Below are 17,959 nucleotides of genomic sequence, written 5' to 3'. Positions count from 1 at the left end.
CATACTAGGTTCTTAACTCCAAGCTACCAACGTATCTTCTCTGTATGCCTTAAAAGGTTTATCATGGCCAGAAGCTGATGCAACTTTTCTTGGCAGACAAATTATATAAAAATTCCTATGGCAACCCAGAATGACCAATCCTCTGTGGATCACCACAAGCTACATGATAGAGAGACACAAGTTTCAAACTCTCTTTACTAAACCAAGCTATCACACACTCCCAAGGAAGTCATCTTTCTTCTATGTTGAGGCCCACTAACTTTAGTATATTCATCACTATCCGTGACAGCAACAGGCATAACACTTTTGCATAGAAAACTTAGAGGCTACTGTATTTCAGAATCTTCTGCATATTAAAGAAAAATAAATGGGGGGGGTGGCTTTTCATTGTAGTTGGTTGGTGGTTTTTTGTCGTATTGGGGGGGGCGGGGCTTTTCATTGTAGTTGGTTGGTGGCTTTTTGTTTTTGTTTTGTTTGTTCAGTATTTTTAAACTACATACTAAAAGCAAATACCACTCCATATTTCAAAGGTAGGTAAAACAGCAGGTCACAATAAAGCATACCAAAGACCACAGCCCCATGGAGAAACCTAACTAAACCTCAGAGAACCTGAGAAAAGTCTCGGTTTCCAGAAGAAGCCCCAGCTACATTCTTCTAAAGAAACAAAGGGAATGGAGAAGAAATAATACATATTCCTTTCGTAGTAAGAACTAGGATAGCAGATGAGGGAAATTATTCCTTTAGTCTTTGCAAAATCCTTATTTACATCTTCTCTGTCAACAGTGTTAGCCAAATATTTAAGTATTTGTTTTATGCATGTATACACACTTATACATACGATTTTATATGAAGCGGTACATTATCACTCATTGACATTCCCACATACAAACCAGTCTTCTACCTAAATTACACAGGTCAGACTAAAAACTAGATATATATCAAATTTTCTCATCAGGTATAAATCAGTCTCCTTTTTCTTCTCCTGGTACTTAAAAGGAAACAATGAACTTACTCCAAAGCAACACTATCAAATTTTTAACATACAGGAACTTTTCAGTAAAGTAAAACCCACAGCGTGATCTACTGTTGTTCAACCATGGACTGTGATCTAATTAGCCAGAGGACTGAGAACTACAAGAAGCACATATGCAGTTCGTGAATGATTCAGAAAGTATACTTCTTTCTTTGAAATTATTCCATAGGAATTCGCTTTCTTTCTTCCTCCTCCACCCTTTATTCCCTTCTTTTATCTTTGCAAACCAAGGTACTGCTTGCTGTCCTGAGGATACAAACTCTAATTGAGGTTCCAAGCTGCCATGACTACCAAACTGCTTGCTGCTCTTGAGAAATGGGGGGCAGGACGGGAGAAAGTGTGGGTATTCCCAGAGGTGCCCCCAATGAATGCTAATAACTACCTCCTGCTTCTTAGGCCCTCCCTAGCTGTAGTCACTTCAAATAACATTATTAGCCTTCATGTTCTGTCCCAAACCGCCACACAGCTCCACTGCATGCTGTTAAACAAAACGTGTCGCTAAATATTTTTTTGGGATAATCCACTGCGGGATAACTTTTTTAATACACATTAGGTCATTTACCTTTCAAAGAGAAACATAATCTGCTTTCAAATTATGCTGTTCCAAATAAGAAGATAACGGGCTCAGTTCTCATCTCTGGCTGCTCTTGCTATGTCTCAACAGCACAGAACAGACAGAAAGCTGCCAGGAAGGAGCAGCCGAAGATTTCCTAAGGGTATCATTCCGTGGAGCCTAGCCAAAGCAGCTGGTTCTCTGCCACCTGTCCCTGTCCTGCTGTACAAGATGGGTGCCAGGGGAAGGGGCTGTGTGCTGTGCTCAAGCACTTCAGCAGCCACCATGAGAGATATAATAGATTCAAGAATGAAACCACCACCTGCAAGGCACGTAAGAGTCCCCACAGTGATGCCCACAGTGGCAGAGTTCAGCCTGTGCAAAGGACCTCCTTTGAGAGCAGCAGGGAGGAACACATAAACCAATGCAGCCAGACTTCTCCAGCCCTGGAAAAGCATGTTCACACTATGAAGCTGTGCTATGCCAGCATCTGATAAAAACCTTCTGAGCATGTACCTGAAGTGTGAAAGCACCCAACTGGAAAAATCGAAAGTGTCATTAACACTACGGACACCTTCATGTAAAACCAAATAAACTGGCTGGATCCTCTACGAGTACAAACAGGCGTAACATCACAAACCAGAGAGCCTTTCCCACACTCCGGGCAGCAAAAAAAAAAAAAAAAATACAGAGATAAAGCAAAAATAGGATGAACATTGTGGAGGTTTTCCAACACTAAAAAATCAGGTAAAAGGCTAGCCTACAAGGTGAATGTTACAGATACGTGACTGTCAAAAACTGAGGGGTTAGACTGGCAAGAGTTATGAATCTCTAAAATGAGATGGCTATAAAAACTGGAAACAAATAGGCTAAATTTCTAGTTTCTGTATGAAAAATATGATTAAAACTTACCTAAACCCTGGAAGAGAGTCTTGTCTATAAATAAATAAAAGTACACATCACTCTCCTCCTTCAAAAATACTGTATCTGTCACTCAGCTAGATGTCAACTAAGACACCTGCCTCAGTAATCCATTTTCACTCCACAGAGCAGTGACTATGGTGGGTATGCAGGATAAGGCTGGTTTGACTGACAGGTGTTCAGGCTGGTGCAGGAATGCATGTACCTTTATGTTGTCCTGCAGTGAGATGCCTCCTACAGATTGTTCAATGCTTCATTTTTGCTTTTCTAGGAAGAGCATGACTCTTACAGTAACATGTTAATAGAGTCTTAGTACTTCAGTGGGTGTCAGAAAGCAGAATTCATGTTGATGCCAAGGACAGGGACCTCAATGAATAAGTTAATGAAGTCAAATATGACAGCAGAACATAAGAGGCATACGAAAACATAAAATAATGTAGCACAGAAAGCAGAGCACAGATAGATTGTTCAGGCTTCACTATGAGTTACGTTGTCACAGTACATACTACTAAGCATATGCTCATTAGGCCATGAAAAGAAAATGAAACAGTCTTTCCTCGCTTCTCCCACTCACGATGTTGGAAATGTAAGGAATTCCAGGGACTTTATCTACTCCTGTAAGCAAATAGCAAAGAAGTACTAAGAGTCCTGGACCTATCTTTCTTGTCATTAGGCAGAATCAACCTCAGATGCAGCAATGCTCTCTAAGGCACTGATTTATAGGCAAGCTCCTGGGCTGACGCTTGTCACAAAAATCACATGCACTGCTTCTCTCTCCACTCCCTGTTATTGCAAGCCTGTGAATTAACCATGAATTAAGAGACCAAGTTGTGCTTTTTTTTTCCCCAAAAAGTCTTCTTGCTATTATCTGTCTCACTACCACCAGATACTTAAGGTTGATCTTCCCAGCCAAAAACAAAACAGAACAGGATATTCCCAAACTCAAGCCTTTCAACTCAATAATATTCTTTTCAGAGTACAGCTGAGAATTTGTTAATAAAATAAATATCGCATTTAAATACTGCATGTACTACAAGTGCTGACCAAGAACATTTTTTAAAAGGAGTAAGCACAATACATGTGCAGTGTTTTCCTAGGGCATTCAACTTGCAAATTCAACCAGAAATCAATAACAATGGATTGCAAGTTTGCAATTTATGTTTCTAACGGATTCCCTGGCATATTCAGTTTAGCATGAATGCTGATCACATAGGTTTTTGTTTGTTTTGGCATATTTTGTAGCTACAGTATTTAAAAATTAATAAACAAAAAGTCACTTTCAATATACAAGAAACAGAATGGGTAAACAAATATTGATGTGGTGAATCTAGAAAGGCTACAATTTCTTCAATTTCTTTGGATTACTAATGTACTAGGGCTTCCCACTTAACTAAACAATTCACAATAGTAAGAGCTGAAGTGGGTAAAAAAGTATTTGTAGAGCCAGCCTTTACTGCTGTTACTACAGAGGAAATTTCATACAAGAAAAAAAAAAAAAAGCACAAACAACTAATTTGTTCATATGTGTGTATGCTTTTCTAGCTCCATATAACTGCATAACTCCCATCACATTCTTTGTGACATGCATTTTTCTTTTTCAATTGTTTGAAAAATTCTTTTCCCACAGGGGAAGCAGGACAATTGTGGTGATGACCAGAAATTAATGAGTATCATCATATCATTATCATAACAGCCTTTGAGGACAATGTTAAAAGTCAGCATCGTATCAGGCTTCAGAAATAAGCCTGGTGCTTCCTGCATTAGCTGCTGCTATCCGTTTATCAGAGATACATGTGTGGCCTCCCAGTGGTGAGTGATGGGCTAACAAAAGTTACTTTTTACATATTAGGTAAGTTTAGAAAGCAGAGCTCAACTTTGAAGCCCGGTAAAATTTAGGTTGCACAGGAAGAAAACTTAATTTTAATTGAGGACTAATTCCACTTTTGATAGCTAAATCATTCTGCCGTAGCCAATTTGCTCACCCACAAAAAACTATCTGGTATGTAATTGCTTCAATGCTGATTAATAAATAATAACTGATGGAGAGACTATTTGCTGGCAGCTAATAACCAGCACCTGAAGAGAGGGCCTAAGGCAGAGCCTCAGGCCTTTAACCCAGGTAGTCATTAACTGACAGAAAATGATTGGTCTTGAGGTCATTATTGCTATTACCTACAAATATTAATATATTTTTCAAATATAGAATAATTTTCTAAAAGCTACAGGCTGGACCACACAATAGACATGGATTATTTTAGAGAGAACTAATGTTTGCTGGTTGTTTTTTGTTTTTTTCTAGCAACTAACAAATGATGGAACCCACTAGATAAAGTTATTCTGAGCTGTTGTTCAACCTTTGTTTTTGTTTGTTTGTTTGTTTAACTATTAATGAAAATCATGCCTTCAGTCTCCTCATGCTGATCGCCCAGACTTCAGGCAAACTGCCCTGCACATGAAGGAATGCCCAGACAAGCTCTTCAGCATCTCATGAATAGTTATGACACTTCTTCCTGTCTTAAGGACAAGTACAAAGCCATGCTCATATGGCACTGAACCTAAAGAAACAAGAGCTGTGTGATGTTCACTGATCCTGACCTACCTCTGCTTATGCGACTTCATTCACAGGCCCTTTCCAGGCAAGAAGAATTTTTCACATGTGCAGAAGCAAGTGACTACTCCTGCGTTGGTGCCCTTTTTGAGATCTATCTATTTCAGTGATGCCAAACTGAGGGAGTCTCCCAAACACAAGCTTAACAAAATTCACTGCAGAGACACTGATGTGGACTCTCTGCAAACCAGTTAGCACCATGGAAGCAGTAATTATCTTATTTTCCTTTAGCCAGATTATAACAGCTCCACCTCACTGGCCAGGATAAGACTTAGCCGTACCAAAGTACTGAATTAAGATCTTTACTAACCAGGAGCTTGTGATCTAATTATGTCTGAGATAAAACAATAACACAATAACAGCAGTGCAATAAAGCTTGGCCTTTTTCCAGTTGCCTCTTCTCATAGATCTTTCTTAGCCTCAAGGTCTTTCTCTGTATCATGACAAATTACTCAGCACTGATGACTGTACAGTAATGTTTAATAAAACTAAAATCAAGACCCACCCAGCCGTAGAGCTCTCCTTAAAATGTCATGTGCATGGATTCAGACACCAAGTGAAGGACTTACCCTGCACAACAGAATAAGCTCTGGTCAGGCCCACACACTGCCAGTCCTGCAACATATGCTATGACCAGTTTGGATAGGAGCGGGAGCAGCCAAAGTGAAACCATGCAAAATTATTGTTCCAGCACTCCCCTCCATCAGCATTCCTCCTCCCAGTCATCATCACCCAGTCTGCCAGCCACTTCTCAACTGCTAATCACTATCACCAGCTCCAGCACTACCTGCACATGCTCTTCTAACCCTTTGACCCAGAACTCTTCCTGAATCCACTCCTTGCCACACACTTTTTCTTTCTAGCAGATATTTGCCCTGACAAGAACCATACGCTTTAAAGCTGCAAGTTGTCACTTCATTTCCATAGTTATCTCCACACCCCATTCACAGCAGAAGAATGATAGAAGATGAATCTCCCTGAAACATCTCTTTCCAGCAATGCATTCATCTCCACTGATACACTCTGTCCCTGAGCACTCACTCCTTCCACTAACTGAAAGAGAAAGAATTAGCAGAGAAAAAAAAAAAAAGCAAAGAAGAAAAATAACCTATGAGACAGGTGCAGGAGATAGGGAGTTTTTATGTTCATCTGACTACAGAACAATAAGAAACAGAGGGCTTGGAGAATAGAAGCACAGCTTAACATGAAGTAGAGTAAAAATCAATCCAGATAGGGAAAAAATGAAGCTACAACAGTAGGAAAATGCCTGGTGGATGGAAAAGACAAATAAAGACAACAGTGAGGAGAAGAGATGCAGAAATGATATGCCAGACATTAAAATGCAGTCAGCAATGTCTTGCTTTTAAGAATTACTGACAAAGAACATACGTATGAGGTGCGATTAGGAAACGCAACACACAAGTAAAAACAAACAAGCATGTGAAGGTAAGCAGAGTCTTCTCGATTATTTCACTGTGCAAAGATGACAATACGCAGATCCCATGATTTTCACCAACTACAGCTGGCACAGCTGCAGTGCAGTAGAAAGCTATACAAAGATCAGCTAAGCCCATAAGGATGTCCCTGTTCTATCAATGTAACATTACCCCAGGAAGCACCCTGGTAGAGCTACACTGCTCCCTAGCCCACAACAGAAAAGGTATCTGCACCTCAGTCCCTTCCACAGGAATCAAGCTGCACTCAGAAAAGGCAGTACCAATGATATGAATAATTCCTTGTAGTCCCAGATGAATCTGAGCAACAAAGTATATAACTGTAATGCACATAAGAAGGCAATTCTGCTTTTATTTATTATAATATATAATATTTTATAATTATATAAAATAATATATAATATATATAATATATAATATTAATTAATGATATTAATAATATTATATATTAATAATATAATATAATTAATGTTATATATTAATAATATATAATATAATTAATATTATATGTAATATTTTATAATTATCTGCTTTTAAATTATCTGCTCTATAAGGGATTCTGATTCTGATCAGGCCCATATGGACTAAGGAGTTATGCTAGTGATTTACATACACAGAGCTGTGCTTGGACAAAGCATAACTTGTCTTTATAACATGGTATGTATTTGAATCTCATGCTTAGGTAAAGGTTAATTTTGACATCAACGTCACTCTTTGAGAAAAAAATGAACAGTTAACATGTAATCATTTTTGAAGAACAAACCTGCTTTTAATACCACTGTTTCTTTTATTCCTTGGAGAGTTTATCTACCCTTGACCACAGCAGTTTAGTAAGATTGGTCAGCTGAAAGAGAGATGAGATTTTAAAAATTAGCATGCTTTCAAAATCTGAAAAGACATTTTCCCCAATGCTCTTCAAACATTTTGTGAACCAAAACCAAGCTCACAAAAGCACAAAAATGAAAGCAAAAGTACATGCAAGCTGAAATCTTTTAGGGGTCTACAGAGTAAGTATAATGTACGTTGCATTAATTGAAGAAAGGTTCCTCCATGCAAGAAACTGCCCATCAAAATGCTTCATCATGGGGGTTAGGTTCTTTTTCTTGAACATTCCTTTATTATTAGGAGATAACTTATTTTTTTCTTACATTTATGTTGACTTGCCATGGATACTGGAGCAAGAAAGCAACTTCAGGGGAAACTCAGAAGTTTAGATTGCATGTCCCAGGAGTTCAGATAATTTCAAAAATTCACCTAGGTAATGTACACAAACTCCTGGGATTGCAATATAAAAGTCATGAAAAGATGGCTTACCTCAGCAGTTCATCCAAACAAACCCAGCTCTAAACTGTTTACCGTAAGTTCATACAGTAAAAGATACTCTTTCAACAAATCTGAACAAGATGAACAGACCACTGACAAACTGAAAAATGGCAAAATATATTTAACCAGTAATTCATTGTAAACTATTTTGGCATTCCTGTGACATTAATATATCTCTGAAGTAGGGACACTATGAAAAAAAAAACAAGAGGTACAACTCTAGACTTAGAGAATTTTATGGAATAAGAGACCATTTCAAAATATATAGGCTTTTGGCCTACCGGTCTTTGACAAGATGATCTACTAATTTGTGCAACTGCTGGCACAAAGTTCTGTGCAGCTTAGTCTGGCTGGAGGAGTGAACTTACATATGTATGTCCTGCACGTGCTGAAGAAAGACTCAAACATAACCGAGGCCTCAGTAGCCACAAATTCCTACCAAATTAATCCTTTACGTTCTCTTTGGATTCCTCTTAAATCTAAAGACTTGAGAACAGTTTTGCCAAATATCAGAAGAGCAAAAAGTAACAGTTATTGTCTATATGACATGAGCATGCTTCTGTCTTCAGGATATCAAATATCCAAAAGCAGCAGAAGTCTACAGCATATGAGCTGCAAATAATGCTACTAGAACACAAGATTCTCCTTATGGCGAAAAGGAAGTAGGCTGTGTCTTTCAAATTCATGGTTCATCCCTCATCTTGCATGTATTCGCTTACACTGATGTTGGAAGTTGAACTGCTTGCAACTGTTTTTTAGATTACTATAGGACATGTCAAGAGTGAGATAGCACAGGAGTATCATGCATGATGAGCTTGCAAGTGTTACATTGTATTACAGAGCAAGGAACATAAGACCAAGCTACTACAGCATACACCAAAAACTTCCATTTTACAGGAGTTCAAGGAGAAACTCAAGCAACCACTGTCTGCTAAAGCAGAGGAATAACAGATCATTCTTAGCTTAAGACCAAATCCTTCAGCAGGAAGAGTACATTACCACGAAGATCATCAACTCCTACCTGGATAGAAGTCTGCTTAGGTACTGATTGATAAGGCGTAAGAAATGGCCTTAAATCCTAGCCTGTTCTACTTAGCTCAGTCTTCCAACTACTACAACAGCCAGAGGCAACCAGTTTCTCATCCCAAGAGCAATACTTCTTGTCCAGTTAATCAATCTGCAGCTAGCAGCACTAAGAACAAGGCATCAGCTCCACCATTCTCTGTTCTTACTTCTTTGCACTGGCATTTGTGCGATCTTTTTCTAAATTAATTCACTGAACTGACAGAGAAACTTATTGGTTTAAAATAATAATAATAATAATAATAATAATAATAATAATAATAATAATAATAATGCTTTCATTTTTCAAGATAATGATTGAAATCAGTAAATCAGCTCAACTAATGGTTCAGCTAGCCCCAGAGCTGCTGCATGGGAAGGAATAGCAGGTCCCAATCAGAAAAAGCTAGGAGCCTTTCCTCTTTGGTAACAGTGAGGTACAAGACCAGCTCAGCCACCACAGATGACCACTGGGAGTGGAAGCATGGCTTCAGCAGTTCCAACATTCTTACATTCCTAGGGTAAATCATCCCAGAGAATCACTTCCTAGCCATGCTTCTCCCTCCCCTTCAGTGGGATAAAATGACAGTGTCATAGTCTGTTGGCCATTATATGAAAGGGCTCCCCGGTGTCCTACCCTGCCGTTTCAGTGATAAAAAAATTTCCTCATAACTTCAGTATGACCTAAATGAGGGTTACCAATAAAAAGGTCTGAATCTACCCTCCCTCATCTTCAGCACAGCCCTGAATCCATACTAGGTCTCAGGAAGTCACACAAAAAGCAGGGGCAAAGAACTGATTTGGCTGAAAACATATTCACACACTTCCTTTTTTTTTTTTTCAGGTCAGTTATCAGCCATATTGTACGGCTGTGCAGAGGTGAGTGCTGGCACAAGAAGGCTAAGAAAATGTTTGGCTCAGAGAGGGTGGGATCAGCTCCTTCTACAGCAGCTGAATGCTTAGGCTAGCTAAAAGTGATTAAGGAGACATTTCATGTCTTGATCAACCACGGAAAGGAGGCCTGCAGCCCTTCCTTATGCCCCCAGGCTACAGCACAAATTTATAGAGCATTTGCAGAAGCACAAATTTAAAAATCCACTTTGCTCAGGCACACAGTTAAAACTCCAGCCTAGCCCCGTGCTTCCAAAAGTAGCTCAAATTTGTTATTCACAGAAACTACGAAGGAAGGGTTTCTCTGTATGTACACCTGTAAAATCAAGATGACAGCACTGTGAAATATTCTATTAAGCTGACAGCATTTCTCATGTATATTTTGGCTTGTTATACAGTTCTGTGCTTGATATTTGTAAACAAAAACAAAACTGACATAAATAAAGGATTTTTCCCCTTGTTTTTTCATGACATACTTCTTGGAACCATGCCATATTTAGAAACAACAGCTCCAGAAAGTCAGTGCTTCCACCAACCTGGAGCTCCACAGGAAGCAGATAGGATGTAAAGTCCTGCTCTAAAGCATGCCCTATGATATGAAGTACTTTATTGGCCTCTCAAGTTAGCACACAGCATACCAAGGGTCATGTCAGTACTAAAGGAAGAAGACTAGAAACCTTTCCAGTATTACTGTTTTCTTTGAATAAAGTCCAACAAATACTAGTATTGAAAAGGCTGTAGGAAAAACAAGAGAAAACTTCCTCAGAAAATCAAAGTAAAGTGAAAAGGCATACCTGAAAGCTTAAAATTTCATGAGGCAGACACACCTACTAAGCTAATCAATTACAAGAAGTATTGAACAAATCAAAAATTTTATATTTCAGGTTTTAGTCTGGAGAAGAGGAGGCTCAGGGGAGACCTTATTGCTCTCTACAACTACCTGGAAGGACATTGTGGGGAGCTGGGGGTTGGCCTCTTCTCACAAATAACTAGTGATAGGACTAGAAGGAATGGCCTCAAGTGGCACCTGGGGAAGTTCAGGTTGGAAATTAGGAGAAATTTCTTCTCAGAAAGAGCAGTCAGGCAGTGAAACAGGTTGCCCAGGGAGGTGGTGGCATCAGGGGCGTTTAAGGAAAGGTTGGACCTGGTGCTTAGGGACATGGTTTAGTGGGTGACATTGGTGGTAGGGGGACGGTTATATCAGATGATCCTGGAGGTCTTTTCCAACCCTAATGGCCCTTTCCAACCATGATAAACCTTTAGAAAAGGCCACAAGCAGTACACACCATCATTAAATAAACTGCCAAATTTTAGGAATGCTAATCAAAAAGGTTAAGTATTTGATGTCATGATCCCTTACAAAAAGCAAGGGTTTTCAAAGTTAGAAAATGTGTGTACAACATCATAAATACTTACAACTACTCCACTCTTGGTGACAGTTTCCCGGTACGTAAAATTGCACACTGCCCAGGCTAGGTAATACGTAGACATGAGAGGGGTCTGCGAAAAGTGATCTGTAACCCATCCATCTTCTTCAAAAACAGAAGTTTCAACTGGCATGTTGGACAAAGATATATAAGTTGCTTGATGCCTGATGCTGATTTTGAAAGTGGCCTTGTAGATGGGCTCATCGAAGCAAGGAAAGGCTTTTCTGGCATGAGTAGGAGAAAACTGCGTAACACCAAGAAACCTGGAAAAGAGGCAAAAAAAAACAACAAAGCTGTTACCGACTGTGACCAGCACTCTATTCACAGACACACTAAATACAACATTGCTTGACTATTGTGGTTTAACAACAAATGCAACAGTACAGTACAGAGTGTTTGAACACTGCTTTGTCGTTGTAGCATTTCTTAGCATGAATTCTTACTACCTGTACTGTAACACAATCAATATAAAGTAACAGCCTACAAATTTGTAGGAAATTTGCAGGCAGCACCCTGATGAATAATGAATAATCCTCCGCCTCATATGAAACTTTGGGTTCTCACAGCAATTCTGTTCTGTGTGTGAAAAAAAACTTGGCCAATATTGGTCACACAATGCAGAACAAGTAAGCACAGTCCTCAGTTAAAGCCAGAATTTAGGAGCCTTCAGGGGGCTCACTCTGCCCCGAGACACTGACAGCACACTTTGCCTTTCTTTGGACATTACAACTTATGACCACATCACATACTCAAGAGGGTCGTTGTTTTCCACTGCTGATTGCTTCTTTACTGGTTGCATGCAGGTCTGAGACACACTGTGATACAGCACTAATGTTACTGTGCATGTCCAGGAAAAGTATTCTGGGACCTTTGCAAAATTACACATATAAACAAATGATTAAAAAAAGCACAAAGTAGTTTAACCTTTTTTCCAGATGTGCTTTTCTTTTGTAGTTATGTGTAGTTATTTTCTTTATGAAGAAAATATACATGTTGTTAGTTAATGGGTTAAATCATGAAAAGATCTCCAAAGAAGTCAAAAGCATTTATTATACCATTGTATAGAATGGGAAAGCTTTAGTTTGACCAAAAGAAAGAATAAAAAAAAAAAATCTGCAACTGTTTGCTTCGGAACTAAGCATATATTAATCCAGATATGGAAGAAGAACATTTGTGGGTAGAGATTTTCTCCAAATTTACACCGTTCAGAGAAAATCCATGTGGGATGATCTCTTTGCAGAAACAAGGAGCTACACTTAAAAGGTAGAACAATGGGGTTCAATGGGAATATTTTCTGGAGGCACACAGGACAAGAAAATGACTATGACCTAACTGCGTAAGCGCAAGTATGTAGGCTTTTTGAGAGGTATTGAATCATGTCTCCATTTTCAAGGTTCCGTCAGCAAAAATAACCATGCAATTTTAGATACCTGGTAAACATTTGTCAGAATTTTAGAGGTTGATTAATCATCTGTTATTCCTCTGGAGGAAGAGGACAGGTGGATATGTTTGATAAAATGAAAATGGTGGGACCTATTATTAATTAGTCCATAGGCATTAATCTCCATTACAATACTCCCAAACACTGAGGGAGAAAAAACAATAGGCAACTTTTAAGGAAAACAAAATATCTATTTTTTTCCTAAAACTTCTTGGGTTTAATAAATATTTAGTAACATTCTTTTATAAAAACAATGAAGAAATAAATGTCTTGAAATGTTGCTCTTATCTCGCTATAGCACATCTATGCCTGATAGAACCAGATCATTTCTTGGTGAAATGATCACCTCTTTCAGAGGGCTAATTTTCTTTTTCAAGCATAATTTTTTTTTTTCCACCATTGAAGGTTTTACCATTGGTCTTTTGTCTAAAACAAAAAGCCTTACTTGGTTAGTAACTACTGAAGGAATTCAGCATGTCGTATTCTTTTAACTAACCCACATTTTTTAATGAGACAAATCATAATTCTGCATAAGGTTGCTAAATATATGGTAAAAAGTTGATGCCAGGTATTCCAGTGTTAATCAAAAAAAAAAAAAAAAATCCATTATTATCAGTGGATTTACACTAGTGCAACAAAGCCAAATCAGCCAATTAAATGAAGCAAAGCAACTTAATTTATATGCAAAGTATTTCAAGTGGACCTGATTCTGCATTCTAGGCACACTCTGAGCAGCTAGGAGTCAACAGTAGCTTCAAGTGAGCATGGAAAACTGTACCTGCCTGTTATTAATAAAGCAAGAATGATGAACTTTCCTCTGCAATTAACAATTTTAATGAGCTCAGACAAACATGTAAATGCATACTTTGGGACTACTGTATAAATACAGATACTCCCAAAAAAAAGGAGTATTTTTCTTCCACTTTTTGGAGACTGTATCAGTAGTTTTGTTATGAGTTAGGCCATTGATATAATCTCTACACCACAGTAATAAAACCTGGTAAACTCTGCAACTTCTGTCTTCACACAGATAGATGCATATATCCAGATAGACGTAACTGGGCAAACATCGGGCAGTCAATATTTCATACTAAAAATACACCAGCTACCAATAACTGTGATATTTATAACATGTGCATTACTATCAAATATTGATTTGCTTGTTGTGCCATAAAGTAAAACAAGCAGAAAGTTAAAAACTGCTTCGCAAAGACTAAGCTGTCATGCGTGTCTAAAATAAAATAGTCGGTGCTTATCTATTTCTCTCTGCATTAGGAGGAAAACCAAGCAAAACTATACCACACTGCAAGTGAAGAGCAGGTTGAGTAATTCATTCAGGTCTCTACATACTTCTCTGGGCACTGACATTTTTATCTCCAATTCCCCAAAATATCACCATAAAAAGTTGTACCTCTGGGAATGACAGCCTTGCAGTCTCTCTTCTCAGCATACCCACGGCAGTAATTTGCAGGTATTTTAATTCTACCTCATCTATTAAAGGAAGACGTGTGTTTCCTCAACAACCTATCTATTTTGACATCTTAGTTGTTATAAGATGGAAGAATATGTCTGTTTGTTTTGTCTGAATGATGTAAGTTTTTCTTTCTTTTTCATTTATGTCAAAGTTTGATATTCATTTAAATTATGTGTGCATATTATTATGGTACGCTACAGTATCTGTATTAAATGTTTGTTGATTCAGTAATAGTAATTCTGGCACATAATGCAAAATAAGTTTGTAGCTCATCACTTGTGTTTCACTTTTCAATTAGAGTACTAAAGTTTTCAGTAAGAAAATAGATACTACTATGAACATCTAAGGCTAAATTAAGAGTTTCACCTATGAATAGCACAGTAAATGAACTAATTTCACCAAAAAAAATTATAAAGTGAAGGCATTACTATGATTGTGAAGGCTCACAGTTAACCAGTTATTTACTCCTCATGTACAAGAAAAGTTGAAAACAAAGTTTAAGACCCTTTCACAGCAACCACTACTCCAACAATATTGTTGTATTTTAATCGAATATGAAGATGTCAAAAAGCTAAAGTTCTGCTGGAATATCAGGGTCCCTGAGGGCATGAGAGGAGTCTTTCTGTCTATCACAGCAGAAACTCTCCACATTTAAGGGCTACAAATGGTTATATGCATTACATAAAAAATGGGTTATTAATCAAAATGCAAATTGCTGCACTGCAAGAGCACACTGTGAACAAAGAAGTTTCATGGTTTAGAATGTGTATTATTTATTTTATATCACAGTGAGTCATTGTTATTAAGCCTGTGACAGTTCAAAAAGAAAAACGGTATTTCTATTAAACACCTGAAACTGTAACCATGAACTGATTACAGTTTTATAAACAGCATTTTACTGAAAGAAGTGTGAGCTGCTGTAAGGAAAAACTGCCAGAGATTTCAGGATAACAATGCCGCCTTACATAAGGTAAGGATCTTGCCCAATATGACTTTATTCGAGTGTATTAAGGACAAAATTATTTATACCTGAAAAGTTACACAAGAACCACTGGGAAGCACGTTCGACTGTTGCCTTCCACCCTTGTGCCTTAAACTCTCTTGATGACTCTAAAAAAAAAACTTTTTTTTTTTTTTTTTAAATCGTAACTGGAGCATTGGCATGGAAGTACAGTGCGGTAACTTTGGGGAAATGTCACTGCAGCAGCAACTTGGCAGTTCAACTACTTCCACATAAAGTTAAGATGCTCAGGAATGCTAACAGTTAGATAACTTCTTGGTTTTGGAAAGTGAATTATACCCCCTGCTGTTACCAGTCTTGTTTTCCGATTTGCCTGTTTCCATACGGGTCTGTTAAAACTTCTGATTACCCACTCACTAACTCCTCAGTGACAAAAGGTATTTTGTCTGCACTTTCTCCCACAGCCATACTTCACCAATTTTTCATTTCATTTCACTGCAGTGACACATCACACAAATAACTCCAATCTCGTTCTCAAATCCCCCATCAGAGTGTTTAAAACTGTCAATAATCACAGTGACAAAGGCATGTTTTAATCCAAGGGCTGTAGATTTGAGCTGGGGAGCTTGCTTTTTCTGCCTGACTTACTTTTTTTTTTTTTTTCCCTATTCTTCCAAGCATAAATTCTTAACTTTGCAGGAAGTACAGAACTGGGAGAGAACCTGTCACTGCACGGATGTTTCAGGAAAGGACAGATTATAAAAAGAAACTAAATCTAAAAGAACAAACGCTGACACGACGATCAAGAACCCATCCCATCCTTTGTTTCACAAAGTTTGACAGCAGTTAGAAAACTTTTTTTTTCCTTTTATATAAAGGCTGTCTGCCTGCCTGCCTTAACGGGGGCTTCCCCAGTGACCTGCCCGCCGTGACAAGAGCTCAGGAGGTGACCCCGCTGCCTCAGCACCCTCGGACACGGCTCAGGACCGTGCCCGGTGCCACCTGCACCAGGTGGCACTGCCCGGCTTTGCTCCGCCACTGCCTGCAAACCTACAGCGGCTCAGCTGCACCAAGCGGATCCAATCGGTCCGTGGCATGCGAAATCCCACCCCACCGCCTTGTTTCTGTAAGTATTGAAGTAAAGAGCACTGAGAGGGGCGCTCAGCCACCCACCGCCCCCAGCAGCCGCCGGGTCCTAGCGCCGGCCCAAGTTCCTCACGCCCCCCTCCGGTCCCCCCTCACCTCCTCTCGCCGTGCAGGACGTAGGAGCTGCGGAAGAAACCGAGCAGCTCGTTCTCGATGAGGGCGTTGTAGATGATCTTGAGGTTGTAACTCCGCTGCACCTCCAGGCTGCGGTTGAGGACGACGACGAGGACCTGGGTCTGGGGGTAGAGGAAGGAGCGGGCCACCCGCACGGCGCCGGCCAGCTTGTCCTCGGCCACGCGGACCGCCTCGATGTGCATGCGGTGGGCGTGCAGCACGATGTAGCGGCTGGCGTTGCGCACCTCCAGCTGCACGTTCACCTCCCCGCAGAAGGTGAAGTTCTCCATGAAGGCGCTCAGCATCAGGTTGTAGTGCAGCGGCCGCAGGTGCCGCGGCAGCCGCGGCCGGGCCCAGGGAGGCAGCAGCCGCCGCCGCTGCCACTCCTCCTCCTCCTCTTCCTCCTCCTCCTCCTCCTCCTCCGCCGCCGCCGCCGTCGCCTCCCCGCCCCGCGCCTGCTCCTCGGGCTCGGGCCGGCCGGGGGGCTGCCCGGCTCGGGGCGGCGGGCGGGCCCCCCCGGCCAGGCTCCCGTTGCCGCCGACCCGCGGCGGGCCGTCGGCGGCGGCGCCGCACTCCTCGAAGCGGACGCTGAGCAGCACGGCCACCATGGTCACGGCCAGCAGCGCCAGGATGGAGACGGCGAAGCCCAGCACCAGGCGCTTGTGCACGGCGATGTGCCGCTCCGTCGTGCGGGGTCTCGGCCCCGCAGCCTCGGCCCAGGGGCCCGGCGGCAGCCCCCGGCTGCCGTTCCGCAGGGCGGCCTCCTCCTCGATCATCATGGGGGTGACGGGCGGCCGCTTCTCCCGCTTCTCCTCCAGGGCCATCACGGCAGCGCCGCCCCCGCCTCCCGCGGGGCCGCCGCCCCCCGAGGGGGCCCCGAAGGCATGGGAGGCTCCGAGGTGGGGGGGCTCCTCGGCCCGGGGCGGGAGGGGGGGGTTCTCGGCCCGGAGGGGGGGGGTGCGCACCGCCTCTCGCTCACTCCCTCACCCCCTCCCCGAGGAGCCGCATCACCCTCGCCGCCGGCAGCCCCGCCGGGAAATGACCCCCGGACGGGGATGCGGGGGGGACGGGACGGGGTCGGCAGCGGGGTAGGGGGCGGCCGCGGGCTCTCGCCGCCGTCCGGCCGCCGGAGCCGCTCCTGCAACTTGTGCGGCTTCTGCGGGGCACTTCAGCACATGCCGGGGAGCGCACCCCGGCGCCCAGGGGGAGGGCTCAGCCGCCCCGGCCCCCCCGCTAGCGCCGCCGCCGCCGCCCGCAGGGAGCTCTCCTCCCCCCGCGCCCCCCCGAGCCGCCGGGGCCGGGGTCGGGCTCCGCGCCGGGCCCCGGCAGCGCCCGAGCCATGCGAGCCCCGCGCCGCCGCGCAGGGCCCCCGGGAGGCGGGCAGGGGGCGAGGGGGCGAGGGTCGCCCCCGCGGGGCTCGCCCGGCACCGGACAGCGGCGCCGAGCCCGTCCCTGTCCCCGTCCTCCTCCTCCTGCTCTTCCTCCTCCTCCTGGCGGGGCTGGCTCCGGAGAGTCACTCCTCGGCGCTCCGCTCTTATTTTGGCTTTTCTG

General features: G+C 42.0%; 1 protein-coding gene across 1 annotated transcript in view; it reads right to left on the bottom strand.

The window, feature by feature from the left end:
- Positions 1-17,503, bottom strand: part of TRHDE (thyrotropin releasing hormone degrading enzyme) — a 207,427-nt gene extending 189,924 nt beyond the window's left edge. Inside the window, exons 1-2 of the mRNA XM_027455444.3 lie at positions 16,391-17,503; positions 11,262-11,535 (exon numbers count right to left, since the gene is read on the bottom strand). Of these exons, the coding sequence (XP_027311245.2) occupies positions 11,262-11,535; positions 16,391-17,232 (1,116 nt within the window). The 5' untranslated portion in view covers positions 17,233-17,503. The remainder of the gene's footprint in view (positions 1-11,261; positions 11,536-16,390) is intronic.
- Positions 17,504-17,959: the final 456 nt, after the last annotated feature.

This window comes from Anas platyrhynchos, chromosome 1 (assembly GCF_047663525.1).
Source record: "Anas platyrhynchos isolate ZD024472 breed Pekin duck chromosome 1, IASCAAS_PekinDuck_T2T, whole genome shotgun sequence".
NCBI lineage: Eukaryota > Metazoa > Chordata > Aves > Anseriformes > Anatidae > Anas > Anas platyrhynchos.
This window is presented reverse-complemented; position numbering and strand designations above follow the sequence as displayed.